Below are 26476 nucleotides of genomic sequence, written 5' to 3'. Positions count from 1 at the left end.
AATTCAGTTCAATCACTCAGTCGTGTCCGACTCTTTGCAACCCCATGGACTGCAGCACTCCAGGCCTCCCTTGTCCATCACCAACTCCCGGAGCTTACTCAAACTCATGTCCATTGAGTTGGTGATGCCATCCAGCCATCTCATCCTCTGTCGTCCCCTTCTCCTCCTACATTCAACCTTTCCCAGCATCAGGGTCTTTTTGCTGTTAATCAATTAATCAGTATTGGGTCAGATGAAGTCACTGGAGTTTTATGGAGACGTTGGAAATCAATGAGATTTGCAGGATCATCAAGGGTGGGGAGGAAGGGTTGGAGATGCTGTGGCTAGTCGGGGACTTTAAGATGTAAGTGGAAAACACTGGAGGGTGTATGTTGGGAGTCTTCAGGAGACATTAGGGTCACCTGAAGTCATTTCTGTGACGTCATGGGAAAGACAAGTAGTGGACGAGGCCTCCTCTTGAGGGTACTCCCGTTGCTAGGAAAACGGTTCCCAGGGCGCCGTTGCTAGGGACTAGGGCTCTTTTAATGGCCACGCCCCTTTCCCTGAGGGCCCCGCCCCCACAGCCAACCATTAGACGGTCGCAGGCACGAAGGCCGCGCCCACCTTGTAGCCCCGCCTTCAGACCCAGAACCGTTACCGGAGCGACGGCTGGAGCTCGTCCCGCCTCCCTACCGTGTTGCCAATCGAAAAGGCGTTGCCCGGGCGACGACCCCACCTCTTCCGGTGCGGACCCCGGCTTCCGGCAGGGGGCCCGGCGGCGGGCGGCGGTCCGGCAGCAGCGGGGTCCGGGGTTGGGGTGGGGGGGCGCCCAAGATGGCGGCGGGCGGAGCGGAGGGCGGCTCGGGCCCCGGCGCCGCCATGGGGGATTGCGCGGAAATCAAGTCGCAGTTCCGCACCCGCGAGGGCTTCTACAAGCTGCTCCCCGGCGACGGCGCCGCCCGCAGATCGGGTCCGGCTTCCGCCCAGACCCCGGCGCCGCCCCAGCCGCCGCAGCCCCCGCCCGGCCCTGCCTCTGCCTCGGGCCCAGGCGCCGCGGGCCCCGCTCCGTCCCCTCCGCCTGCAGGCCCCGGGCCCGGGCCCGCGCTGCCTGCGGTGCGCCTAAGCCTCGTGCGTCTCGGGGAGCCCGACAGCGCCGGGGCCGGGGAGCCGCCTGCCACGCCCGCGGGACTGGGCGCCGGGGGAGACCGCGTCTGCTTCAACTTGGGCCGCGAACTCTATTTCTACCCGGGCTGCTGTCGCCGTGGGAGCCAACGGGTGAGCGGCCTGCATCTTGGGGCCCTGGGTGCAGGCTGAGGATGGGGACCCCTGAGGTGATTCACAAGTGACAGGAGGGTACCTGAATGACAGAGGGCCTGGAGACAAGCCTCCTGGATGTGATGGACGTCCTAGGGGAAAGGGTTCTTGTAGGTGATGCAGGGTTCTAAAAGGTGATGGGAGGCCCCCTGAGTGCTGGCCATCCTGGAGGTGGTGGGAGGCCTTGAGATCACGTGAGATCCCCAGGTTATGCGTGGGGCTTCTGGGATGGTGACTATTGTGGAGATGATGGAGAATCCGAGATGGTTGTGGGGTCCTCCAGGGTTCTGGCTGGCAGGCATTTTGCAGGTGTTGGGAATTGCAGGCTCATAAGTGATACCCAGGGATATTGCATTCTGGGGGTGTCCGGGGGACTTAGGGAGCCCAGAGGTAAGGAGGATTCTAGAATGACGGGGGCTTAGAGGTAATAGGGATCATGAAGGTGAATGGGATTCTAGAGAAAATTGGGGTTCTGGAGATTAATGACAGTGCTGGAGGAAAGGAGAATCTCGGAGCTGATGGGAGATACAGAGGTGATATCCTCAGATATGACAGGTGTCTCTAAAGTGATGTCCATCCCAGAGGACGTGAGACCCTTGGAGTAAGTGGTGGCCGCTGGAAGTGTTGGGGATCCTGAGAGCTCAGAGGTGATGAAGGCACCTAAAATTTGGGGGGACTGTGAGATTTAATGGGTTCCTGAACTGTGTGATGGGAATTCTGAGATTTAGGAACTCCAGAGTGAAGAGACTCCTGGGACATTGGGCTTTAGCGTTCTAGGGATTGGGTGATCCTGAGTTTTGGTGGTCTTGGAATATTGTGGTGCTAAGACCTAGGGGAGTTGCTGAAATTATGGGGGAGGACAAGAAAGGTATAGAAGCTCAGGGACTGTGGGGACCTTGCACTGATACTCTAGGCAAGAGTCCCTGAAGTTGGGCTGGGAGGGGCGTCCAACCTGGGGAAGGAGGCACTTAGTGGTCTTATGTGGTGGCAGCGGGGGAACCTTCCTGCCTGGTGTTCTCCTCTGTTTGTGTTTTGGGTCGTCCTTCCTGTCTGTGGTTGCCCCTTCCCTCCTCATTTACCCATCCACCTACCCACTTCCCTCAGGGCTTTAGCCCTGCTTCCTCTTTGTGGTTTTCCCCCCAACCTCAACACCCTCTTCCTTCCTCTCAGTGGTAGAAGCCATTAACTCGTTTTCTCCCACCACTCAAGTCCATTGACCTCAACAAGCCAATTGACAAGCGGATCTATAAGGGCACTCAGCCCACCTGCCATGACTTCAACCAGTTCACTGCTGCCACGGAGACCATCTCCCTGCTGGTGGGCTTCTCAGCCGGTCAAGTCCAGTACCTGGATCTCATCAAGAAGGACACCAGCAAACTATTCAATGAGGAGGTGATTATGGGTCCCCATGGCTCAGAACTCCTTCCCCATCCCACCCACCCGCACGCTGTTTGCCATGAGACTACAGCTGCCTGGGGAGCAGTGTCAGCCTGAGTGGGGGCAGGGTGAGGTAGAGACTGGGGATGGACTGACAGATACGTCGAGGGGGGTGACAGCAGTTACTCTGATGACAGCCAACGACGACGGGTGCACCTCTGGTGCCCAGGCCCTGTGCTATGTTAGCTGTATGCTGAACACATCACTCCTGGCATTTTCATCAACCAATGGGTTAGGATTGTGAGACCCATTTTGCAGATTAGAAAACTGAGGCTGGTCACTGGTTGGGATTTGTTTGAAGCCAGAGCCCTTGCTCTTCACATTCTGGACTACATCATCTACTCACTGTGTGGCTTTGGGAAGGTGCCTGTTCCTGAGCCTCAGTTTTCCTCCACTGCAAAATGGGATTCCTGTCCCTACCTCACAGGACTGTTGTAAAATCACATGTGGAGATTGCTCAGTCGTGGCATAAAGGGAAATGCCAGTGGAAGAGCTTATCTGTGTCCAGAATTACTCTTGTCCTCTTTCTCCTGTGTTCAGAGAGGGTGTCCCAAATGTACAGAAAGCATGAATGGCAGAGAAAAGTGAGTCGAAAAGGGAAGGGATTAAAAATGGACTAGCTCATCCATTCACAAAATATTAGCTGAGCATTTGCATTCGTTGCCAGACTTTGCTGTAAGCACTAGGAGTATTATATGTCAGTGAACAAAACAGAGGGCCGTCTCTTTGTGGAGCTTTCATCTCGCTGGCAGAGACAGTTATCAAATACCTAAGTATGCTGTGTGTCAGCAAGTTGTGGGCGAAAATCCAGCAGGGGAGGCGAATGGGGAGTGCTTGGCGAGGTTAGGAAAGGTCTCGCTAGAAAGTGACAGGGAAATAAAGGACCTGAAGGAGGCAGGAGAAGTTACTAGGGAGAAGGATGTTCTGCATAGAGAGAACAGCTAGCACAGGTGCCCAAAGCAGGAGAGCAGAAAGGCTGGGTGGCCAGAGAAGCGTTGAGGGGGAGGGTAATAGAGGAGTTCTCAGAAACCCGGCACGGAAGGGAGAGGAGATGTAGGGTCTGGAAAGTCATGGACACTTGCCACCTGAGCCATAGAACGCAGAAACGATTTGATTGATTTCTAAATTCTCCAGAGAATGCAGAAAGGGAATCCACTTAGATACCTGGGAAAGAAGTTAATTTGTTACAGATACTGAATGCCTAAGGGCTTCAAGGCTTGGTTCTCTCCGGAGCCCTGCCTGATAGAGGCTGCCCTGTGTGTTCAGAGTGGGAGAGAGTGCTAGGCTGCTGGCTTAGGTTTTAATCACATCTCTCTGGCAATGGTGTAGAGAAGAGACCTGGGCGGTGGTGGCCGGGAGGTGGGTTAGGCCATCAGAAGCCTGATGACGGCTGAGACCAGGGTGGTTGGATTCAATGTGGGGAGGTGAGGACAGGTCCGTTTCTGGGCGAATTTTGAAGCTCCAGCCCACAGGATTTCTTGCAGGTGTGGAAGAGAGTGCTGAGGACAAAAAGGAGCAAAGATGCTTAGCTGACAGGACGGAGGTTGTCGTTCATGAGTCCAGGAACTACTTTCCAGGACTCCTATCTGCACAGCTCTGTGCTGTGGGGCCAGAACAATGAACCAAATAAGCAAAGGTCCCTTCCTCAGGGGAGCTGATAGTCTGTGAATCAATTTCTTGCCTTAAGCACGACACGGTAAAGATGGTGGAGGGGGTTAGACAGAAGACATTGCTCTGGAACGCAGGACTGCCCTCCTGCCGAAAAAGGGATGTTGAGACTCTACGGAGTGCCCTTCACGCAGCCCTTCTCCCCCTGCCTTCCCGTGACCTGGTGTCTGTCCTTTTCCCTCAGCCCCTCCTCTCCCGGGAGATCCAGGCTGGGGATGATGACTTTATGTGAGGAACCAGGCTGGGGGGGAGGTGGGCCAGGGGAGGGTGGCCTTCTCCCAACGGTGCTCTCTCCCCTGGTAGCGGCTCATTGACAAGACCAAGGTGACATATCTGAAGTGGCTGCCCGAGTCAGAGAGCCTGTTCCTGGCGTCCCACGCCAGCGGCCACCTGTACCTGTACAACGTCGGCCACCCGTGCGCCTCGGCGCCGCCCCAGTATAGCCTGCTGAAGCAGGGCGAGGGCTTCGCAGTCTACGCCGCCAAGAGCAAGGCGCCCCGCAACCCGCTGGCCAAGTGGGCGGTGGGCGAGGGGCCCCTCAACGAGTTCGCCTTCTCGCCCGACGGCCGGCACCTGGCCTGCGTCAGCCAGGATGGCTGCCTGCGCGTCTTCCACTTCGACTCCATGCTCCTGCGGGGGCTCATGAAGAGCTACTTTGGGGGCCTGCTCTGCGTGTGCTGGAGCCCCGACGGGCGCTACGTCGTGACGGGGGGCGAAGACGACCTGGTCACCGTGTGGTCCTTCACCGAGGGCCGCGTGGTGGCCCGGGGCCACGGCCACAAGTCCTGGGTCAATGCCGTGGCCTTCGACCCCTACACCACGAGGGCGGAGGAGGCAGCGGCCGCGGGCGCTGACGAGGAGCGGAGTGGCGAGGAGGAGGAGGAGCCGGAGGCCGGGAGCACAGGCTCAGGCGGGGGCGCCCCCCTCTCCCCGCTGCCCAAGGCCGGCTCCATCACGTACCGCTTCGGCTCAGCCGGCCAGGACACGCAGTTCTGCCTGTGGGACCTCACCGAAGACGTGCTCTACCCACACCCTCCCCTGGCCCGCACGCGCACCCTCCCAGGCACGCCTGGCACCACGCCGCCTACCGCCAGCGGCTCGCGGGGCGGCGAGCCTGGCCCCGGGCCCCTGCCCCGTTCACTGTCCCGCTCCAACAGCCTTCCGCACCCCGCGGGCAGCGGCAAGGCGGGTGGCCCGGGCACAGCAGCAGAGCCTGGCACGCCCTTCAGCATCGGCCGCTTTGCCACGCTCACGCTGCAGGAGCGGCGGGACCGGGGGGCCGAGAAAGAGCACAAGCGCTACCACAGTCTGGGCAACATCAGCCGGGGTGGCAGCGGGGGCGGGGGCGGCGGGGACAAGCCCAGCGGTGCTGCCCCCCGAAGCCGGCTGGACCCCGCCAAGGTGCTGGGCACCGCGCTTTGCCCGCGCATCCACGAGGTACCGCTGCTGGAGCCACTGGTATGCAAGAAGATCGCCCAGGAGCGGCTCACGGTCCTCCTCTTCCTGGAGGACTGCATCATCACCGCCTGCCAGGAGGGCCTCATCTGCACCTGGGCCCGGCCGGGCAAGGCGGTGAGTCTCCCCTTGCCCGCCCACCGGGACCCAGGCGGAGGTGGGCCTTGGCAGAGGGCTTCGTTAGCGCACGGCTTCCAGCCCCCTGGGGTATGGGGAAGCCATGGAAATCTTGTCCCAGAAAAAGGCTCCCCAGGTCTTAGAGTGGCTTCTAGAACGCTTGCCAGGCAACACCAGCAGCAGGTCAGGTAGGAGAAGCCTCTGGGAGTGGTGGAGACTGGGGCCGGCTGTCTGAAGGGCAGTCAGTGGGCTCCTCATGGCCAGGTCTTACCGGAATGGTGAGATGTTTCTAACGCTGCAGGTCCAGCTCTATGGGCAAGACTAAGCCTGTGGGCCCCAGCTTAGCAGCCTGGGTGTCAGACTCCTGGGATGCAAGCCCACTGCCGGAGGCATGGGCTGTGGGATCCAGGCTTGGGCTTCCAGCTTGCACTTTGGCTCCCTGTGTGACCTAGTTCAAGGCACTGCCTCTTTCTAACCTTTCTCACCTCTGAGGACAGGGACATGGATGTGCCCACCTCCTGGGTTGGCTCTGGGGCTCAGAGAGGCCCCAGTGAGTGAAGTGGGGGCCTGGTGCTGTGTGACTTGGGAGCTGGGGTGTCAGGAGTCTCCTTGGGCTTCGGGCTTGGGGGCTAGGAGGCCAGATGGTTGGGCTGTGCCTTGGTTCCCTGGAAGAGTCTTAGAGTCGTAGGTTCCTGAATCCCTAGAACTTAAAGCATAGTCTCTGAGGCAGGGGCATTGGGATCTGGGGAAGCTGGTGAGCCCTGAAAGAGACCCCTCTATCTCCCTAGTTCACAGATGAGGAGACCGAGGCCCAGACAGGGGAAGGAAGTTGGCCCAGGTCACCCAGCAAGTCAGTGGTAGAGGTAGGACTGTCCCTAAGTCCTTCCCCACCAGAATCTCAGGTTCCCCCCCAGTCAGAAGGGGACCCCAGTTCCCCCCTCTCCTCCCTCTCCCCTACCCCTTCCCCATCCTCTCTGCTCAGGCTCAAACGAGGACTTTAATTATTGTATAAAAGTGCCGCTTGCTGGGACTGGGAAGCTAGCTGAGATTTAAGTTCCTGAGCCCAGAGCAGCGGCCTCTCTGGGGATGTTTGGGGTGGGTTCAAGGGCAAGGCCAGGGTAGCAGCAGCCTGGCAGACGCCGGGCTGGCTCCCTCCCCGCAGCCCTCCCCGCGGGACTGGTGAGAACCCCAGGTGGTCTCTAACCCTTGCCTGTCTCCCCTCTCCTCTTCCCCAGGGCATCTCCTCCCAGCCAGGCAACTCCCCAAGCGGCACAGTGGTGTGAAGCTGTGGATGTCGGGGTCCCCACACACCACGCCCCCAGCCTCCTAGTGTAACCCTTCCTGCTGAACTCCCGGATCGACGTATTAACAAGACTAACCATGACAGATGGACTGCTCGGGTCCCTCGCCCTGCACAGATTTGGGGGTAGATGGTCCCTCAGACTGGCCCAGACACTGGGGGGATGTAGTGGCCTCCACCTCGTCCCCACCCACTGCCAAATACAATGACCCCTTCCTCCGAGACATCAGTGTTAGCCTCCCTGTCCCCAGCATGTGACTGGTCACTCCTGGGGGAGAAACCGCCCCCTACAAGAGCCCCAGCTCTGCAGTGTGCCCCTCCGTCCTGTGCGCAGGGCAGGGGGTGGCCCACCCCTCCCCTGGCCCCAGCCCTGCCCTTGCCGTTCCTTGTGCTTTTGAAGAGTGTTAAATTATGGAAGCCCCTTGGGGGGGGGGGGGGGCCCTCCCTGTCCCCTGGGACCTCTTATTTATACTAAAGTTCCCTGTTTTCACCACGTCTCTGTTCCCTTCCGCGGAGGTGTGGAGGGAGTGTGTGTGTGTTCAGTGCAGTCCTAGAATCAGTCCACTTTATGCAGAGCAAGAGCTAGGCCCAGTCTCCCCCCAAACCCCCTTTCGATGGCAGGAAAAATAAGACTGGAGGAGGGCGGTGCCAGGGGCACAAAGCTGGTGGGTCAGTTGCTGGCCGGCCGGGGGCAGGGCCCTTCAGATGGGGAGGATCCCTCACACTGTCCCCACCCCCAAACTCTCAGAGGGAAGGGAGCCGCCAGTACCCCTTCAAGGTCTTCAGTGGGCGTTTTTAAAGTTGCCTTTTCAAAGTGTCCAAATCATAAGTGATGGGTCCCCAGAGAGCCCCCGAGGTCCCCTGAGTGACCTGCTGCCAGCAGAAGCCTTGGCCTGCTCGCTCAGCCAGGGGGGCCCTGGCATCCAGGGCCGACCAGAGACCACGGTTTCCTCTGGGAGGACTGTCCACCCTGGAAAGAACAACGAAAATCCCTCCTGGCGGCTCTCTGAAGCCACAGGGAGTAGTGTCTTCCCGCTCCGCCCTTCACCCCCCGAAATGTTTCTGTTTCTAATCCTAGCCTGGGCAGGAATGTGGCTGTGCAGCCAGGGTCCAGGGAGCTATTTTGGGGGCTCCTTTGGCTCCCCTAGCTTTGGCCAGTGGGTCACCCCTGGTCCTGGCTGCTGAGGGCCTCCATTCCCGATTCTCTCACCGCCCCTTCCCCACCTCCTGCCCAAAAAAAAAAAAAGGGCAGTGTAAAACAGAGGGCCTGAGGGCTAAATTTAAACCGTCCCAAAGTCTGAATCCTTGGCTGAGTCACCCGCAAAGCTGCCCTGGCCTCCAGCCCCCCCTTCCCAGGCCTCACCCCTTTTTCTCCCCTCCCAGCTCCAGAGCTTGGGAGGGGTGTTACCAGATCACTCTGAACCTCAATTGGTCCCCTCCGGGGAATGGGAGGGCTCATCTCTGCCATCGGTCACACCTGTGCCGGGCCTTTTCAGTGGGGGAGGGGGAGAGTTTGAGGGTTGAGATTCTCCACTGCCCCCCACCTCATGCTGAAGCTTTCTGAGGGGCCCGGGGAGGTGGGAGTGGGGGGGCCCTGGCTTGTGAGGGGTTAAGGCCAGGAGGCTGGAGGGGGCCGGCCCGAGGGGTGGGGAGAAAGGGAGCAGCCAGCGGAGAGAAGTGGCCAGAGAGGCCCAGGGGACAGCCAGGGACAGGCAGACATGCGGCCGGGGCCCTCACAGGGCCCTTCAGGCCCCGTGACGGGAGGACCCTGAGCCCTGGGCCCGGGGAGGGGGCCATGGTGCTGCCTGCCCGACATGTCAGCCGAGGTGCGGCTGAGGCGGCTCCAGCAGCTGGTGCTGGACCCCGGCTTCCTGGGGCTGGAGCCCCTGCTCGACCTTCTCCTGGGCGTCCACCAGGAGCTGGGCGCCTCCGACTTGGCCCAGGACAAGTATGTGGCCGACTTCTTGGAGTGGGGTGAGTGCCCACCTTTCTGCAGGGGCTTCTCCACCCTCCACCCCCTACCCCCGGCCCAGGTTTGGGGATGGGGGCAGGGCAGAGGGAGGAGGTGGGTCTGGGCTGGTTGCTGGGGGCAGGATGGACATAGGGTGAGCTTCCCATTCAGGAGCCCAGAACTTGGGGCGACGTGTGCCTCCCCCTGTGCCCCACTGGGCAGGGCAGAGCGGGGTCAGCAGAGGCCAGGGTAGCCATGACTCAGAACCAAGACTTGGGCGCCATGGTCAGCTGGGCTGGGCGCTGCCTCTTGTGGCCCCCCTGTACCCCCTCCCCGAGTCTAGGCCTAGGGACCTGCTGGGGAGCCCTGTCTCCTAGGGAACTCCCCACCACCACCAAAATGGGCTCCATGGCCCTCCACCCTGCCAGAGTGCAGGGGGAGTGGGAGAGACAGAACAGGGCAGCTGCCAGGGGCGCGGCCGACGGGCAGGTGTTCGGCGCCAGCCTCTCCAGCTGCCCCAACAGGTGCCCAGGCCCTGGGAGGGTGCGATGACTCAGGCCCCAGGGAGAACCAGCTCTGTAGACAGGCATCACCCAGCACCCCCTGGTTGGAGGAGGAACAACCAGGGTTCTTCTGGGAGGGCCCACTTTCTCTGCAGGTTCCGTGCTGCATGCCCCCCCCCCCCCCACTCAAGTCCCTTCTGGCTGAGTGTTCCCCTGGAGACAGGTCCGCAGGGAAGATGGTTTAGCCTCAGCCTCCTGCTTCGTCTGCCTTCAGCCCTTCCTGGCCAGGGCTCTGGTGCACTCAGGTTTCTGTCTCTCTGACATCTGCCATTCTGGCCCTCAGTAGCCTGCTCCTGGTCCTGGGACCCTGTGTGTCCCTGTCCCTGTCCCTGTGTCCTCTCTCTCTGCCTTCTGCTCCCTCTCGTGTCTATCTCTTTCTGACCCAGGCCCTGCTTCTCTCCTTCTCATTTTGCAGACGGGAAGGTGGAGGCCAAGTACTTGGCCTCTGGGAGAACCTTCTCCCCACATCCCCCCAGCCCTTAGTAACTCTCTCAGCCCCCTTCTTGCTGCAGGATAAACTGAGACCTGAGGCGGGGACAGGAATCAGAACTCCTGTAAGGAGCGCTCCTTTTGTGGCCCGGGCAGCATCCTGCGGCCCCTCCCCTGCCAGGCTGCCGGGGCGGGGGAGGGGGCCTGGGTTCCCGCTGCCTTAAAAGGGCTCAATGTCTTGGCTCTCTCCTCCCTCCCCCATCCTGGGCCCTGGCTGCTGCCTCCCGGCCGGCCCACTCTCCCCGAACCCCAAACCCCAAACCCTCTCCGTAACCCACAGTATCTTCCCTCATCCTTAGCTGTACCCATCTCCCTCTCTCTCCTGCCTCGGAGGCTCCCAGCCTCTTCCAGGCCTCCCTGTCCCCCTGCCCCTGAGTCTCCTGCCTCCACCCTCTGCCCTCTCTCTCCCAAACTGCCCTCTACCACATTGCTGGCTCTAGAACCTTGGGCAGAGGACTTCACCTGTCTTGGGTCTTGGTTCCCTATCTGTAGATAAGGAGTGATAGTAAAACCTCCTCCTGGAGTTGAGAACACAGAACGCATTTGACCGCGTCTGCAGCTCTGGTGCCCAGGCTGTAGATCCACGCTGGCTTCATCTCCTTCTCCTGTTCCTTCTCCTGGCCCCAACCCTAAACTTGGGATTTCCCAAAGTGTGGGCCACAAGCCACCTGTATCTGAGCCTAAGGTGCTGGATTAAATTGCAGGCTCTGGGCCATAACGCAAGACAGACTGAATGAGAGAGCGCGCTGGGGGTGGGCCAGGTCACCGGGAGTAGGGACTGAAGCCCCAGGAGCTCTGTGAACTGGGCCTGTTTCTTCTCTCTCTGGTTATCACAGACTGCTTTCAGCAGACTTGTTACCTCAACCCGTTCATCCTGCACCCCGGAGAGCCCTCTGGCCTAATGTCTGTCCCAGAAAGGGGTTCACAGACATCACACCTCTCTTCATAGGAGGGCAGTTTAGGGCCCCCCAAACCTCACAAAACGTTTATGTGAAGAAGGAGGCAGAGAGCCCTCAGGGGAGAGGCAAGGACAGGGGACGGAGGGTGGGACTGCCTCGTCTCCAATGTCAGTCCCTGTGATTCTGGTTCCCTCCACGCCTCCAGTGGAGCCCATCGCGGCGAGGCTTAAGGAGGTCCGGCTGCAGAGAGATGACTTCGAGATTTTGAAGGTGGTCGGACGCGGGGCGTTCAGCGAGGTGAGCCTGGAGCAGCCAAGGCAGCTCAGTGGGGCTGGAACCTGCCTTTTCCTACAGTGGGAGGGGGACGTAGGAGACAGGCCTGAGAAAGTGATGAATGACTGAGTTTAGAGCCTAAGGCGAGGCTTGAGGCCAACGGGCGTGGCTTGTGGGGGCGGGGCCACTCCTGGGCCGGGTTACGGGCGGAGTCCTATCCCCGCGAGCCGGGTGTCTCCTGTCCACCTCCGCCCCGTTACCCTGTTTGGGCCTTCAGGTGGCGGTGGTGAAGATGAAGCAGACGGGCCAGGTGTATGCTATGAAGATCATGAATAAGTGGGACATGCTGAAGAGAGGCGAGGTGAGGGCCGGGCTGGGTGGGCAGGGTACTGAGGATCCCCCCCTTGCGTCGCCCCCTTCCCCGCCCGCTTCAGCTCCGGGTGTCCCGCAGGTGTCTTGCTTCCGCGAAGAGAGGGACGTATTGGTGAACGGGGACCAGCGCTGGATCACGCAGCTGCACTTCGCCTTCCAGGACGAGAACTACCTGGTGAGCCCCGGGCTGGGCGACTGTGGGTTCCATATTCTGGACATCGGGAAAGGTCTTTGGGTTATCTTTCTCCCTGACTCTCTTGGTGGGGAGTGAATTTCTGTCTAGTGACATCCTGGAGGAACGAGGATTGAGGGTGGTGGAGGGTGTCTGTTTTGGCCTGGGAAATCTCTGGTGGCTGCGCCTGCGGGGTCTCTGCCCAGGGATGGGGCGTCTCTGGGAGTCTTTGTCCTGGGATCTCAGAGATCGGTGCCCAGTCGGGGTACCGACCCCCATAACACGCCCCCTCCCAGTACCTTGTCATGGAGTACTACGTGGGCGGGGACCTGCTAACGCTGCTGAGCAAGTTTGGGGAGCGGATACCGGCCGAGATGGCGCGCTTCTACCTGGCCGAGATTGTCATGGCCATAGACTCGGTGCACCGGCTGGGCTACGTGCACAGGTGGGCGTTGCCGGGGCCCAGGGGCGAGGGAATCGGAGAGCTGTGATCCTTCAGAGGGTGGGGCCTGGTGAGACGACGAGAGAGAAGCTCGCGTATCCCCCTCCCCTTCCTTCTTCCCTCCGCACAGGGACATCAAGCCGGACAACATCCTGCTGGACCGCTGCGGCCACATCCGCTTGGCCGACTTCGGCTCCTGCCTCAAGTTGCGGGCGGATGGAACGGTGAGCCGTGTGTCGGTCCTGGGGCAGCTCCAGCGACCAATAAGGGGTGGGGTCGTGGTGGAGGACGGAACCGGAGGGGCAGGGTGTGGGGCGGGCCTGAGGCGTGCAGGCCGAGCCAGTGTGAGGGCAGGACCAGATATGGAGGGGAAAGAGGAGACCAGGACTAAGCCTGCTTGTGGGGGCTCGGTGTTAGAACAGGCAGAAGGAGGGACTAAGCTGCAGGGTCGAGGTTAGGAGGAGGCGGAGTCAGAGATTGGAGGAGCGGGGCCAAGCTCAGCTATGGTCCTGTTGGCTCAGGTGCGGTCGCTGGTGGCTGTGGGCACCCCGGACTACTTGTCTCCCGAGATCCTGCAGGCGGTGGGCGGCGGGCCGGGGACTGGCAGCTACGGGCCCGAGTGTGACTGGTGGGCGCTGGGCGTGTTCGCCTATGAAATGTTCTACGGGCAGACGCCCTTCTACGCCGACTCCACCGCCGAGACCTACGGCAAGATTGTGCACTACAGGGTGAGCACCGCCCGGGGAGCCTGTGACCTCTCCGCAAAGGCTCCCAGGTAACAGCCCCTCTTCCCCGCCCCTTCCGAGCAGGAGCACCTCTCTCTCCCGCTGGCCGACACAGGCGTCCCCGAGGAGGCTCGAGACCTCATCCAGCAGCTGCTGTGTCCCCCGGAGGTGCGCCTGGGCCGGAACGGAGCAGGGGATTTCCGGAAGCATCCTTTCTTCTTTGGTCTTGAATGGGACAGCCTCCGAGACAGCGTTCCCCCTTTCACGCCAGATTTCGAGGGTGCCACGGACACGTGCAACTTCGATATGGTGGAGGACAGGCTCACTGCCATGGTGAGCGGGGGCGGGGTAGGTACCTGCGACCCCAGCTCTGCAGAAGGTACCCCTCATACCTCCGCCATAACACTGAGGTTAGGAGAGTACCCTCCTCCTGGGGTCCTGAAATAAGTGCTTCCCCAGAACCCCTGCTCTGTGGGGGCCGAGTACTGGGAAGCCAGCAGTGACCTAGACTCACAGTCCAGTGGGAGACCCAGACTTGTCCCTGACAGTGACGCCCCAGAGAGATCAGGTCTGAGACGGGCGGGGAGGTGCAGGGGGCGCACCTCCTGATGCAGCATGAAAGGTCCTGGAGGGCTTCCTGGAGGAGGGGGCTACGTGACCTGGAAGGATGAGAGGTGAGAAAGCACCATAGAGGAACCCCCCTCCCTTCCTTAGGCCTTCTCTCCCTCAGCTGTTGGTACAAGCTCTCCCAGGCTTGCTCTGTCTGACTGCCCTTGTACTGGACACTACTGGGGACACTTATGGACCAAATCAGCCCTGGTCCCCACCCTCCTCTACTTACAGTTAGGAGAAGATATACCTTTACTGTGGCAAGTGCCCTGAAGGAAGCAGCAGGATGTAGTAAAATTACGTGGAGTCCACTTTGGATAGACCCCGGGCTGGGGTGGGGAGTGGTGGGCACTTCAGCCAACACTGGGAATGGGTGAGGGGCCAGTCCTGACAGCTGCTGCTCACCTCACATCTGTGTTTCTCTTGCCTAGGAGACGCTGTCAGACATGCAGGAAGGCATGCCGCTGGGCGTCCACCTGCCTTTCGTGGGCTACTCCTACTCCTGCATGGCCCTCAGGTAAGCATGGCCCCTTTGCAGCCTGAGAGGAGTGGATGGGGGAGGGGGAAAGTCCCTCCAAGAGGCCCTGGGGGCTGCTCCAGGTTATCACATCCTGCCTTGATGGCGCCCAGGAGACTTGCAGGGTCAATCTTGGAACCTTATCGTCTTGGGAAGTAAAGACTTTTAGGAGCCCAGAGTTGCAAGACCTTAAATTCTCAGACCATGAGAACTTTGAAATTTAGATTCAGTTGTAAAACCTCAGAGTCACAGACTTGGCCTTGCAGAATCTTCTCACTTTCCACTTTTCCATGTCTAGTGTACAGTCATGGGACCTCACAGTCTTAGAAAATAAGGAGTTTAGAATTGTTAAGTCAGTCTTAAAAGAACACAGACTCATTGAATTACATAACCACAAAGCCTTTTTAAAACATTGATTCTGCAAATAATACATTTGCCTATCACAATTATATCAGACAAAGCCCGCCAGCAGCAGCGGTCCCTGGCTCACACACACACACCTCCTTAACAACTGTGGGAACATGCTGTATTCTAACACGTTCTGTTATTGGACAATGTACTGCAAATGCCATTTCTTATCACGAACAAACTACCACACAATCCTGACCTGCTGGGGAGTGCTCTCCCCACTGGACCGGCAGGACTTAGTCAACCAGCCTTTCTGTCCTGACCTAAGCTGAATGAACAGCCACGAATTGGTCTTGGCAAAGGTCTTTATCCTCGTCCAGGGTCATTGGGTCCTTGAGGACCAGTTCCGTAAGAGGGACTGCTGAGTTGGAGGGAACATCACTTTTATTGCAATTTCATATTCCTTGGGAGGGTCTGTCTTCCTCCCAGCACCTGGGTCTGAGGGGGTAGGCTGCTCTCTACTGTCAGTCTTGGGATCCCACACCCAATCTGAAGACCACCTCTTTGGAGGTTGCCAGAGCTGGGCAGTGTGCCCCTCACTTCCTTAGTCCCTAAGGAGAGGGGCCTGAGAAAGGGACATGGAGACGGAGGGGAAAGGAAGATCTTAGAACATGGGTGTCTTGACTCCAAGTTCCCAAAGAAGGGAAGCTCGGCTTCCAGGGGCCTGAGGCCATGCCAGGGGCTGGCCTTTTCCTAACAAGAGGAGGACCTGTCCCTGCCCCACCCCCAACCCCCAGCCTGGCAATTTGTCCCCTTCACTCTGCCTCTCCCCCTCCTTAAACCACAGAGACTTCAGGTCTGGCTGCCCCAGGGCATAGGCTAGGTTGTCCTGCCTCTAAACCCAGGGGATAAGCAGCCTCTGGGGTGAGGCCAGTTCACCCTCCCACCCCTTGGCCACCTCCTCTCCTCAGGGATGATGAGATCCTAGGCTCCACGCCCATGGAACTGGAGGCCGAGCCATTGCCTGAGCCATTGCAAGAGCCCAGCCTGGAACCCACAGTGCCCCCACTAGAGGAAACGGTGAGTCCCTGGAGGAGAGTCAGTGAGGGATGAGAAGGGAAGGCCTTTGGGGATACCGTGTGCCGTGGAATGCTGGACCTCCTGGGAACTTCCTCAATAGAAAGGGGTGGAAGACCAAGTGGAGACAAGGCTACTTTGGTCAGACGTGACCCTCACAAAGAAATTAGAACAGGTCACTGAGTTCTAATTTCTAATGCATGGAGGGGGACTCTCAAGGGAGGGGAAGCCCCGGAGAAGGAGGAAAAGCAAAGAGAACCTTAAGAGTAAGGGCTCTGAGGTGGGAACCAGCTGATTTTGCTCTTAAATGTGAAAGGAGTGTAGCAAGGCTGCACTGTTCCAGGAGAAAGGACAGTGAAGAATGAGGAGTGGGGTGGCTGAGGCCAGCCCAGGCACACCAGACAGGGCCTTTCAGTGTGGTGTGCCTCCTCCTGAGGGCTCTGAGGGGCTGGAGACAATCTGAGCAGAGGAGGGACCTGGTCAAGTTGGGCAGTGTTGTAGGAACAGACCTTTGGTTTTGGTGTGGATGGGAGGAGACCAGAGTAAAGGCTGGAGATGAGTAGGACTGGGCTGGCATTACCCCTCCAAAGAAGGGAGTCTGGATCACTGTGGAGCTGTGGAGATTCCAGAAGGATCTAGGGGGTGCAGGAATAGAGGTCAAGGGAGGACCCCAGTCCTGCAATCTATGCTCAAGCCTTGAATGCTCCCCAGGCCTCAGGCCACCCTAAGCCTCGTTTCCATACCCAGGCTGAAGCGGCAGTTCCGGAGACCATTCCGGAGGCGGTGGCAGAGCCGGAGGTGACGCTGCGGGAGCTCCAGGAGGCCCTGGAGGAGGAGGTGCTGACCCGGCAGAGCCTGAGCCAGGAGCTAGCGGCCATCCATAAGGCCAACCAGAACTTCGCCAGGTCGGGGTCGGGGTCGGGGCCCGGGGGCAGTCACCACCTTTAGCAGCCTCTCAAGCCAGAGCCTCAAGGGCTCACGGTCCTCACCTCCCCGCAGTCAACTCCGCGAGGCCCAGGCTCGGAACCGCGACCTGGAGGCGCACGTCCGGCAGCTGCAGGAGAGGATGGAGTTGCTTCAGGCCGGGGGAGCCGCAGGCGAGTCCCTCACCCGCCCCCTTCCCTGAGGTGCCCGGGGGAGGTGGGCCCTCGGCAGGTGTACACACCTGGGGGAGGGCGAGGGGCCAGGCTGGGGCACGCCGCGCCACCGCCCTCGTCGTCCCTCCACGCGCCCTACGCCTCTCTCTTCTCCTTCCAGCTGTCACGGGGGTCCCCAGTCCCCGGGCTACGGATCCACCTTCCCATGTAAGACCCCTCTTTTTCCCCTGCGTCAAGCCTGCTGCCCCTGTCTGCTGCCCCTGTCTCTGTCACCCCGTACCCCCATCCAGATTTAGGGCTCCCCTCTCTTTGTGGTTGCAGCCAGTAGATATTCTCTATTCACCCCACATCGACCAGATCTCCCTCGTTTAGGCTTCTCACCATATCCCCATTCGGGATATCCCATTTGGGGTCTCCCTAGATAACCTCTCTGACCTCGACTCCCCTCGCTGTCTCTCTCCCACCGCCGAGGGCGGCCGGGCCGAGCTGGGCTCAGATCGGGTCACCTGTCCCTTCTCTCTCCAGCTAGATGGCCCCCCGGCCGTGGCTCTGGGCCAATGCCCGCTGGTGGGGCCAGGCCCCATGCACCGCCGCCACCTGCTGCTCCCTGCCAGGGTACGTCCGGCTGCTCACGCCCGCCCGCCGCGCGCCCCCGCCCAGCTCCACGTACCCGAAGTCGCCTCTGCTTAGCAGCGCCTCTGCGGGGCTCGGCCATTGGTGGGGAGGGGAGGGGTCTCGGGCAGCCAATCAACACAGGTCTCTAGGAAGCAGCCAATAATGAGTTCGGACAAGACTTAAGTTTGCGAGCCGGCCAACCAGAGCTACCCGCCCTGTGAGGGGGGCGGGGCGGGTGCCGGGGGTTGTGGACCCTCTTAGGCGTAGGCGGGGCAAGTCCCGGGAGCCAATCAGAGGCTCGCGTCGCTGGGTGCTGACCCTCGCCCTCTCCCTGCAGGTCCCTAGGCCTGACCTATCGGAGGCGCGTTCCTTGCTCCTGTTCGCCGCTGCTCTGGCTGTTGCCGCCGCCCTGGGCTGCATTGGGTTGGTGGCCTGCGCCGGCCATCTCACCGCAGTCTGACCCCGCCCGGGAGCCGCCTTCTCCGCCTGAACCCTAGAACCCGAGCCTGTTCTACACTCGGGCTCTGCTGGAGGGTTGGGTGACCAAGGCAGGGCCCAGAAGCCCCTCCCATCTCCTCCTAGTTCACAACACTCTGAGCGTGGGTCTCCGCTCCAGCTTCAGCCCCGTGATCCGGGCCCGCCCCCTGGCGGTCGGGGAGGGAGGAGCTGGGGCTGCGGCTCCAGGGAGGCTTGTAGCGGGGAATGCTGCTGCTGCTGCTGCTGCTGCTGCTGCTGCTGCTGCTGCTGGGGGGGGGATCGCGGACCTCTTCCGCCTGCCTAGCTGAGGCCCCCGACGTGGATGGGCAAGCTGCGACCTACAGAAGGCAGCAGGGCCAGGGCCCATCTGTTTCTCACCCTCCAGGCACCCCCACCCACATTGGCTCGCAAACCACAAATCTTCCTTGTGCATGAGGCCCCGCCCCCTCAGGAAGGCTCTCTTTCCGCAGCGAAAGTCTAGCGCGAGCTCCGCCTGCTTTCTTGGGAATCGTTGTTTTTGACAGTCCCGCTTTTTCCGGGATTCTCGCGCCCTCCTTCTCACATGCGCTGCTCTCGGAGCCCGCCGGCTCCATCCGCCTCGGCAGTTTGGGTATTTATTGACCTTTCCTCTGACCCGCTGACAGGCTCCAGGACCCCAGCACCCTAATCCACGTTTTGGATGCACTGAGACCCCGACATTCCTCGATATTTATTGTCTTTCCCCACCTAGGACCCCCACCCCCGATCCTCGCGAATAAAAGGCCCTTCCGTCTGCCCAAACTTCTGAAATTCCTTGGGGTCCGCAGCTTGAGTCGAGGGCAAGACGCTGCTTAGCGGGCCAATCGGAAGGCGAGCGGAGGCGGCCAATGGCCTGGCAGGAAGCTAGCGGGAGGCGAAGCGGACGAATCGGGTGGGGGGGTAGGGCTGGGGGCGTGGCCTAGGAAGCCGGCCAATAGGAGAAGAGGAGCAGGCCCCTCGGAGGCACCGCCCATTGTCCAGCTGTGGCCCAGCTGTGCCGTTCGACAGCGTTGAAGAGGCGGGCTGGACTGGCAGCTAGCGCAGCCATCCTCCTACCACTGCGCCTGCGCGGGCCACGCTCATCCGTTCCAGAGACTTAGGCTCGAGAAAAGTTGCTGCAAACTTTCCAGCCCGTTTCCCCCGCCCTTTCTCCCAACCAGACCCGCCCCCCTGCGGAGCCGGGAATTCCGAGGGGCGGAGCGTGGACCGAGATGGGGAGTGAGGGGGGCCTTCGGAGGACCCTGGAGACGGCGGCGTGCAGAAGCTTAGTCTCGGGGCAGAGGTGGCTTCGCGCCCTTAACCCTCCCGGACGGCCCGTTACCTTCTCCGTTGTCCCGATGGGGAAACTGAGGCCCTGAGCCAGAGGCACACGCGGGGGGAGGCAAAAAGCGCGGCCTGAGGCGGAGGGAAAACAAAGGGAGAATCACGGACAGACAGGGAGGGGGACGGGCACACACACAGACACTGGGACAGAGACCCTAGTAGAGAGCTGGGCCTGGCATCGGTGTTGAGGAGGGGAGACGCGGGTCCGCGGGAGAAGATCGGGAAGCACGAAGTGGGGGGTGGGGTGGGGAGGGGAGACGGGCGGGGGAGGGGGCTGGGGAAAGCCCGAGGGAGGAGAAGGAGGGAGGAACTTCCCAAAGTTGCAAAACATGGCTACCTTGCCTGCGGAGCCGAGCGCGAGGCCGGCGGCCGGGGGGGAGGCAGTGGTAGCGGCGGCGGCGACCGAAGAAGAGGAGGAGGAAGCGCGCCAGCTCCTGCAGACTTTGCAGGCGGCCGAGGGTGAGGCGGCGGCGGCGGCCGGGGCCGGGGCGGGCGAAACGGCGGTGAAAGTGGAGGGCCCCGGATCCCCAGGCGTCCCCGGGTCGCCCCCCGAGGCCACTGCCGAGCCGCCCACGGGGCTCCGCTTCTCGCCGGAGCAGGTGGCGTGCGTGTGCGAGGCGCTGCTACAGGCGGGTCACGCCGGCCGCTTGAGCCGCTTCCTGGGCGCACTGCCCCCGGCCGAGCGCCTACGTGGCAGCGATCCTGTGCTGCGCGCTCGGGCCCTGGTTGCCTTCCAGCGAGGCGAGTATGCCGAGCTCTACCGGCTGCTCGAGAGCCGCCCCTTCCCCGCCGCCCACCACGCCTTCCTTCAGGACCTCTACCTGCGCGCGCGCTACCACGAGGCCGAGCGGGCCCGCGGCCGCGCGCTGGGCGCGGTGGACAAGTACCGTCTGCGCAAGAAATTCCCGCTGCCCAAGACCATCTGGGACGGCGAGGAGACCGTCTACTGCTTCAAGGAGCGCTCCCGCGCCGCGCTGAAGGCCTGCTATCGCGGCAACCGCTACCCCACGCCGGACGAGAAGCGCCGCCTGGCCACGCTCACCGGCCTCTCGCTCACGCAAGTCAGCAACTGGTTCAAGAACCGACGACAGCGCGACCGGACCGGGGGCAGCGGCGGCGCGCCCTGCAAGAGGTGAGGGGCCCGGGGCGGCGCTAGTCCGGCTTTCCCGGGGACGTACCCCCTCTCCCAGACCCGTTGTCCTCGGACACCCCCCCGCTCACACCCTCAGGCGCCCGCCGAGCGCGAGGAATCCGCGTGGATTAACTAGGCACTCGCCCAGCCCTCCACCCTGACACCGCTGCTCCTCTCGCAGAGGCTGGGGAGACCGCCTCCCTCTACTCCACTCAAGGCTCCGTCCCAGATCCCATCCGCGCCCGCGGCTAGACTTGGGGGCGGCAGTGAGAAAAAGGGGCTGCGGGAAAGGAGTGGCCTTTGTCCTCGCTCCCGGGCGTAGGGGCTTCTTCAGGCCCCTTCGCGGCCAGTCCCTCCCTGACCGCGGCTGTCTCTTCGTCTCTCCCGCCCCACCCCCCAGGGCCCAAACAGCGTGGTCCGTCGTCTGTCTTTGTTGTGAAACGTGAACCTTCCCCAGCTCCGGTTTCCCTGTAACCCAAGCCCTTCCCCTCCCACCCTGCGCGCCGGCCTCTTGCTCCTTCTCCGACGCCCGGGGGGAAGGGAAAGGGGGGGTTGGGCACCGGGAACTGAGCTGGCGAATCCCTCCTTAGTGTCTCCAAAGCCACTCGGCTGTTTTCAGGCGGACTCTGGAGACTTCGGGCAACCCGGTTGCTCAGCCTCCCGGATCCTAAAGCCGAGGAGTTGGGAGAGGAGAGTCCCCTCTCACCCTCAGCGTTCAGCTTGAACCTTTGGGCAGTGGTATCAGGACCAGGCTTGCAGGGACTCCTCCCTGGGGTCTCAGAGAGGAGGTTTCATTAACTCTCTGAAATTGCTCACAAAATGTTGGGCTGGGGAACATGGGGAGGCAGTGGGTGGCTTGTGCTTCCTCGGAGCACTTTGCCGCTGGCTCCAGGCAGGAATGGGGCTGGCCCGAGGGGAAACACAGCATGAGTCCACCACTCACAATCCTCTCTCTGGCCAGCGAGTCTGATGGAAACCCCACTACTGAGGACGAGTCCAGCCGCAGTCCTGAGGACCTGGAGAGGGGGGCGGCTCCGGCGGCTGCCGAGGGCCCAGCGCCAGGCTCCATATTCCTGGCCGGGGCCTCCCCTCCCGCACCGTGCCCTGCCTCCTCCTCCATCCTGGTGAATGGGAGCTTCCTGGCGGCCGGCAGCTCTCCAGCAGTGCTCCTCAATGGGAGCCCCGTCATCATCAACAGCCTGGCCCTGGGCGAGGCCTCCGGCCTGGGCCCCCTGCTGCTCACTGGGGGTGCCCCTGCTCCACAGCCTAGCCCCCAAGGGGCCAGCGAGGGCAAGACCTCCCTGGTCCTGGACCCTCAGACCGGGGAGGTTCGACTGGAGGAGGCTCAGCCTGAAGCCCCGGAGACCAAGGGGGCTCAGGTGACTGCTTCAGGGCCCTCTGGAGAGGAGGTCCCTACGCCTCTGCCCCAAGTGGTGCCTGGCCCCCCTACAGCAGCCACATTTCCACTGCCCCCAGGACCAGTGACTTCCATGGCTGCTCCCCAAGTGGTGCCACTTTCCCCACCCCCTGGCTACCCTGCTGGCCTGGGCCCCACCTCCCCACTGTTGAATCTGCCCCAGGTGGTGCCCACCTCACAGGTGGTGACCCTGCCCCAGGCTGTGGGGCCGCTGCAGCTGTTGGCAGCTGGGCCAGGCAGCCCAGTGAAGGTGGCTGGTGCCTCGGGCCCTGCCAACGTGCACCTGATCAACTCCAGCGTGGGCGTGACTGCGCTGCAGCTGCCTTCGGCCACTACCCCAGGTAACCCCTTCTGGTGGGTGGGTGGGGGGGTGCACTTGTTTTGGGGAGGAGGGTGCTGCTGGTGCGCCTCCTGGGACTGCAGTGGGGGGAAGGGAGCTCTTCCCTGGCGGGTCCCAGACGCTCCTGAGGCTCAGGCCAGAAAGACTTGGCCTCACCCTGACCCTGAAGGGGCTCCTTCTGCCTCTGGTTAATCCCTGTGCCTGCCCTCCATAGGCTTCATCCTCACTTGGGCGCCTTGGCTCCCCCCTCTCCCCACAGGAAACTTCCTGCTGGCCAACCCTGTGTCTGGCAGTCCCATCGTGACAGGTGTGGCCGTGCAGCAGGGCAAGATCATCCTCACCGCCACTTTCCCCACCAGCATGCTGGTCTCCCAGGTCCTGCCACCCGCCCCTAGCCTGGCCCTGCCCCTGAAGCCGGACACAGCCATCTCGGTGCCTGAAGGAGCCCTCCCGGTGGCCACCAGCCCCGCTCTTCCGGAGGCCCACGCCTTAGGCGCACTTCCTGCACAGCAGCAACCCCAGCCGCCCCCTACCCCCACTGCCTCCGCGCCTAGCCTGCCCTTCTCCCCAGACTCCTCTGGCCTCCTGCCCAGTTTCCCGGCACCCCCGCCCGAGGGGCTGCTGCTGTCGCCCGCAGCCGTGCCCATCTGGCCAGCTGGGCTGGAACTGAGCGCCGGCACCGAGGGGCTGCTAGAGGAAGAGAAGGGGCTGGGAACACAGGCCCCCCACACCGTGCTGAGGCTGCCAGACCCTGACCCCGAGGGGCTGCTCCTGGGGGCCACCGCGGGGGGCGAGGTGGACGAGGGGCTGGAAGCTGAGACCAAGGTCCTGACGCAGCTACAGTCAGTGCCTGTGGAAGAGCCCTTGGAACTGTGACCCGCTGGCCCCCAGGCCTCCCCTGACAATGGTGCTCAAAATCCAGGCGGGGAGGAGGGACCCTCACAGCGGCTGCTGTCTACCCACACACACTACACCCTCCCAGGCCGGGCACTCAACCTCTCCGTGCCCTGGAGGTCCACTCCTCGGACAGGATGCTGCCTCTGTTACAGCCCTCTCCTTGGTCTATATGGGGAGATTTGGGGATCCTGACTCGGGGGCTCTGCCCCCCCTTGACCTGGTACTAGCTGTGAGCTGAAAGCCCTGCCGAACGGCTGAATTTCCCCTGCCCCCTACCCCCAGCCCTCTCCCTATCACTCCCTGAAACACTATTAATAGCTCCACTGATGTTCAGCGTTCTCAGAACTGCTTGGAATCCAGGGTGGAGGACGGGCAGTCCTGTGCCCAGAGACTCATGGACCCTCCCAGCTGGGCCCTTCCTGCCCACAGGTGTAGGGGGTGTGGGCCGGGGTCCTCAGTTAGCACCTCCTGGACTAGAGTCCCCGGTACCTTGTCCAGCCCCAGACCAAAGATCCCCGACCACCGGGGCAACCCTGACCCCTGTGTCTAGTTTGTATCCTAAATCTTTATTTTTCTAGGACATGTTATGCCTTCATTTCCATTAAAATAAACAGACAACTAGAACCTCCGGGGGTGTGGGTTACCTTCCAACAACTTGCCCAAAGAAAAGCTAAAGTACAGAGAGCACACCTTGAGTTTCTGGCTTTGTGATCCATGCTCCCTGAGCGGGGACAGGCCTGAAGGTCAGATTGGAGGAGCTGTTTGGGGAGGTGTCTGCGGAGAATAGAGCTGAGGAAGAGGGCCCAGGGCAGCTGGCCTTGTCTCTTGCTGGTAACAAAGTTTTATTTCATTGAAAACAATAAATAATCTATAAATAGAATAGGGTAAGAGGAGGAAAGTGAGGTGAGATTGAACAGGGTGGAAAGCATTGGATTCTGGGCTGGGCAGTGGACAGGCAGAGGGAACCTTCGCCTCCCTGCATTTCATTTGGGTGGGAGGGGGGCTCCTTCCACCCTCTCTGTAGCTTCTCTGATTCCCCTGCCCAGAGTAGAAGGGGGCTGTGAGAGGCTTGCCAACCTTGGGGCAGAAGTTCAGACTGCCCCATACAAGGCAAACACAAAGCATCGGGATCAATAAATAACGCCACCTGCCAACCTGGGGGGCCTGCACTAGCGGGGGTGAGGCCCAGGAAACCATCACCGGCTCCTGGTTTCAACAACAGCAGGGCCCAAGGGAGGATGCGCACCCTCACCCTTGCTGAGACTCCGGAGAGACTGGGTCTGGGAAGCCTCGGGCCTTCTCAGCCAGCAGCTGGTAGAAGGGTTTGGGGGTCTCCCAGTCCTCGTCCTCACTGCTGGAGCTGTCCTGCTTCACGATCCGGTTGTGCTGGCGGCTGAACCTGCGCGCCTTGGTGCTGGGGGAGAGGTGGCAGGATGGGTGGGTTTCCTCCGTCTCACCTCTGCCCCACCCCCGGTGCTCTGAGCTCGGTAGTGACCAGGGCCTGGGCTGGGGATGGCCAGGGCTTGATTCGGCTCCACCAGGAAAGCGCTAGCTCCTTGAAGACCTGTTAAGATCTGTGCACACGCTTGTTTTTCCGGAGAGGGGTGCAACTGAGGACTGGGCAGGTGGCAGCAATTTGAAGTTGGTGGAGAAGAGGGGTTTCAGGAGGGAGGGGGTGTCGAGACGGGGAGAGGAGGAGGCCAAGCGACAGGGCGTTAAGACAGTTTCCTGCTCTGAGAAACTCCCTAAAGCAGAGAGCACAAAGGAAGTTCAGGGCCAAGAGGGTCCAAATCGAGAATTCAGCTATTTGCCCTTCTAAGTTCCAGGCAGGCGTGGAGCACCCCTCTGCTTTTGTTCCCCCAACTCTTCCATAAACTTTGGAGACACCCAGATCTCCCATCTGAGGAGACTCCCACCCTGTTTCCAACATCATGAAGCTCAAGGCTCTTAATGATTTTCAGAGGAGCAGGGAGGGCCCTAGCGTCCACCACCCATGCCTCTGGGCAGGGGCTTCTCACCAGTATGGTTTTCGCTCCTGCAGGGTCATCACCCGCCAGAGTTGGGCCAGCTCCTTGGTGGCAGCCGTGGATGCGGTCCCAGGGCAGGCTCTGTGGCAGGAGCGGGGAGGAGGTAAGGAGGTGCCTGCAGCCCTGCCTGGCTTGGGCAAAGGGCCAACCATACAAGGGGCCCTGGCCCTCCCAGAGCCTTGACTTTCTCATCTGAGAACTCAGATCTTCCCATGTTGCCCAGAAAGGCTTCCCTTTCGTGCCTCCTGGAACGGAGGTGACAGAGGAGGGAGCTGGACTAAAGGGTGACTGGAGAGGGGCCACCCGGTGTCCTAGGGTCTGTGTCTGCGGCTCAGATAGGAGCACCAGCTCTTCCCCACTGAGGCTCGAGGGGCCTCCCCCACTCCCAGCTTCAGGCTGGCAATGATTGTTCAGGGTTGGGCGCTTGACAGATCCCATCAAGTTCAGCTCCAAGAACTTCTGCTTGAAACCTTAGAAATGAAGAGCTGTCTTCCCATTGGGTTGCTGGGGTAGGAGACAGGACATGAGCCTGAAGCTCCTAGGTAGGGGTGAGCCCGCTCCCGACCCGGCCCAGCAGGGATGGAGCTTGAAGCCAAGAGGAACACAGAGTCCAGAAGGGGGTGAAGATCCAAGAGCATCACAGGAGTCTTAGGACCAGCCACGGCTGAAGGTGGAGCCTCTTTTTTCAGATTATAGTAATTAATTATATTAATCAGCTATATCAATTATATAAGTTAATATTAGCCAATTAATTTCCTTTTTTTCATAAGTCTGAGGCGGGTTTCACTGCCTACAACGCACAGGGCCAAGGGAGGCGGGTGCAAGCGTGGTGGGGGAGCGTATCAGCAGCAGAGGGCGGCCTAGCCCTGGGAGTGGATGGACAGTGAGGCAGGGCCCCTTTCAGGGTCGAAGAGGACGCCCACCCACCGGATGTACTGCTTCCGGTTCATCCTGCAGAACATGATGAAGCCGTTGACACACTTCTTCTTCATCTGGGGGGTGCCAGGGGCTTTTTTGCTCTCCTTGGACTTGGGGGGACGCCGGCTGGCCCGGCCCTTCCTGGCCTTCCTCCCGGCCATGGGCAGGGGCGAGACCCGCCGGGTAGGGGTCCACGTGTAGTCCCCGTCGTCACTGGAGGACTGCAGGCTCTCGAGGTCAGCCTGAGTGTCCTGGTGGGGAGCATAGAGAGGTGAGGGGGCCGAAGGTGAGGGCCGGCAGGAGACCTGGACTGACCCGGCCAATGGCTGTCCGTCTCCCTCACCTCCTGCTGCCTCCACACCAAGTCTGTGTCCATGTCCTCCGAGCCGGGGCTGGACGGCACCTTGCTGTTTTCACTCAGCGAGAGGTAGCAGTGGTCCAGTGAGACCGAGGACTGGCCCAGGTCGTGGGAGTCAGGGGGGTCTTTGGGGATCTCAGGGGGCGTGTC

The 26476-nt window shown here is 61.2% G+C and overlaps 4 protein-coding genes and 1 long non-coding RNA gene across 13 annotated transcripts in view; 3 read left to right on the top strand and 2 right to left on the bottom strand.

Moving 5' to 3' along the window:
* Positions 1–732: 732 nt before the first annotated feature.
* On the top strand, positions 733–7760 carry DMWD (DM1 locus, WD repeat containing). 2 transcript variants are annotated; one of them, XM_061388693.1, is made up of 5 exons: positions 733–1254; positions 2503–2685; positions 4702–5970; positions 6759–6833; positions 7206–7760. In XM_061388693.1, the coding sequence occupies exons 1-5, from the start codon at positions 814–816 to the stop codon at positions 7251–7253; spliced, it is 2016 nt and encodes a 671-aa protein (XP_061244677.1). In that variant the 5' UTR covers positions 733–813; the 3' UTR covers positions 7254–7760. The 2 variants fall into 2 exon arrangements, with proteins under 2 accessions (XP_061244677.1, XP_061244678.1); XM_061388694.1 differs by lacking the exon at positions 6759–6833.
* Positions 7761–7856: 96 nt separating this feature from the next.
* On the top strand, positions 7857–18676 carry DMPK (DM1 protein kinase). Of its 6 annotated transcripts, none has more exons than XM_061388695.1 (15): positions 7857–9244; positions 11378–11469; positions 11723–11806; positions 11897–11992; positions 12286–12434; positions 12562–12655; positions 12953–13159; positions 13241–13504; positions 14197–14282; positions 15602–15710; positions 16455–16612; positions 16707–16804; positions 16965–17011; positions 17334–17419; positions 17757–18676. In XM_061388695.1, exons 1-15 carry the CDS (start codon positions 9085–9087, stop codon positions 17914–17916), a joined length of 1890 nt encoding a protein of 629 aa, XP_061244679.1. In that variant the 5' UTR covers positions 7857–9084; the 3' UTR covers positions 17917–18676. The 6 variants fall into 6 exon arrangements, with proteins under 6 accessions (XP_061244679.1, XP_061244684.1, XP_061244680.1 ...); XM_061388696.1 differs by having other exon boundaries at positions 8923–9244; positions 13241–13489; XM_061388699.1 differs by having other exon boundaries at positions 8923–9244; positions 13241–13489; positions 17330–17419.
* On the bottom strand, positions 14666–19664 carry LOC133230801 (uncharacterized). The gene is made up of 2 exons (XR_009730969.1): positions 19575–19664; positions 14666–19309 (listed from the first exon to the last, which is right to left on the bottom strand). It is a non-coding gene; the product is annotated as an uncharacterized LOC133230801 (long non-coding RNA).
* The window catches only part of SIX5 (SIX homeobox 5), a 22709-nt gene continuing 15535 nt past the window's right edge, over positions 19303–26476 (top strand). Inside the window, exons 1-3 of one of the 2 annotated variants that reach the window (XM_061388687.1) lie at positions 19303–20369; positions 21331–22127; positions 22386–23651. In XM_061388687.1, the coding sequence (XP_061244671.1) occupies positions 19567–20369; positions 21331–22127; positions 22386–23002 (2217 nt within the window). In that variant the 5' untranslated portion in view covers positions 19303–19566 and the 3' untranslated portion in view covers positions 23003–23651. Of the gene's footprint in view, positions 20370–21330; positions 22128–22385; positions 23652–26476 lie in introns of those variants that run through there. The other variant, XM_061388688.1, reaches the window with a different exon arrangement.
* Positions 23569–26476, bottom strand: part of MEIOSIN (meiosis initiator) — a 22461-nt gene continuing 19553 nt past the window's right edge. Inside the window, exons 10-13 of one of the 2 annotated variants that reach the window (XM_061388713.1) lie at positions 26312–26476; positions 25978–26219; positions 25042–25131; positions 23569–24437 (exon numbers count right to left, since the gene is read on the bottom strand). In XM_061388713.1, the coding sequence (XP_061244697.1) occupies positions 24272–24437; positions 25042–25131; positions 25978–26219; positions 26312–26476 (663 nt within the window). In that variant the 3' untranslated portion in view covers positions 23569–24271. The remainder of the gene's footprint in view (positions 24438–25041; positions 25132–25977; positions 26220–26311) is intronic. The other variant, XM_061388714.1, reaches the window with a different exon arrangement.

This window comes from Bos javanicus, chromosome 18 (genome assembly GCF_032452875.1).
Source record: "Bos javanicus breed banteng chromosome 18, ARS-OSU_banteng_1.0, whole genome shotgun sequence".
Taxonomy (NCBI): domain Eukaryota; kingdom Metazoa; phylum Chordata; class Mammalia; order Artiodactyla; family Bovidae; genus Bos; species Bos javanicus.
This window is presented reverse-complemented; position numbering and strand designations above follow the sequence as displayed.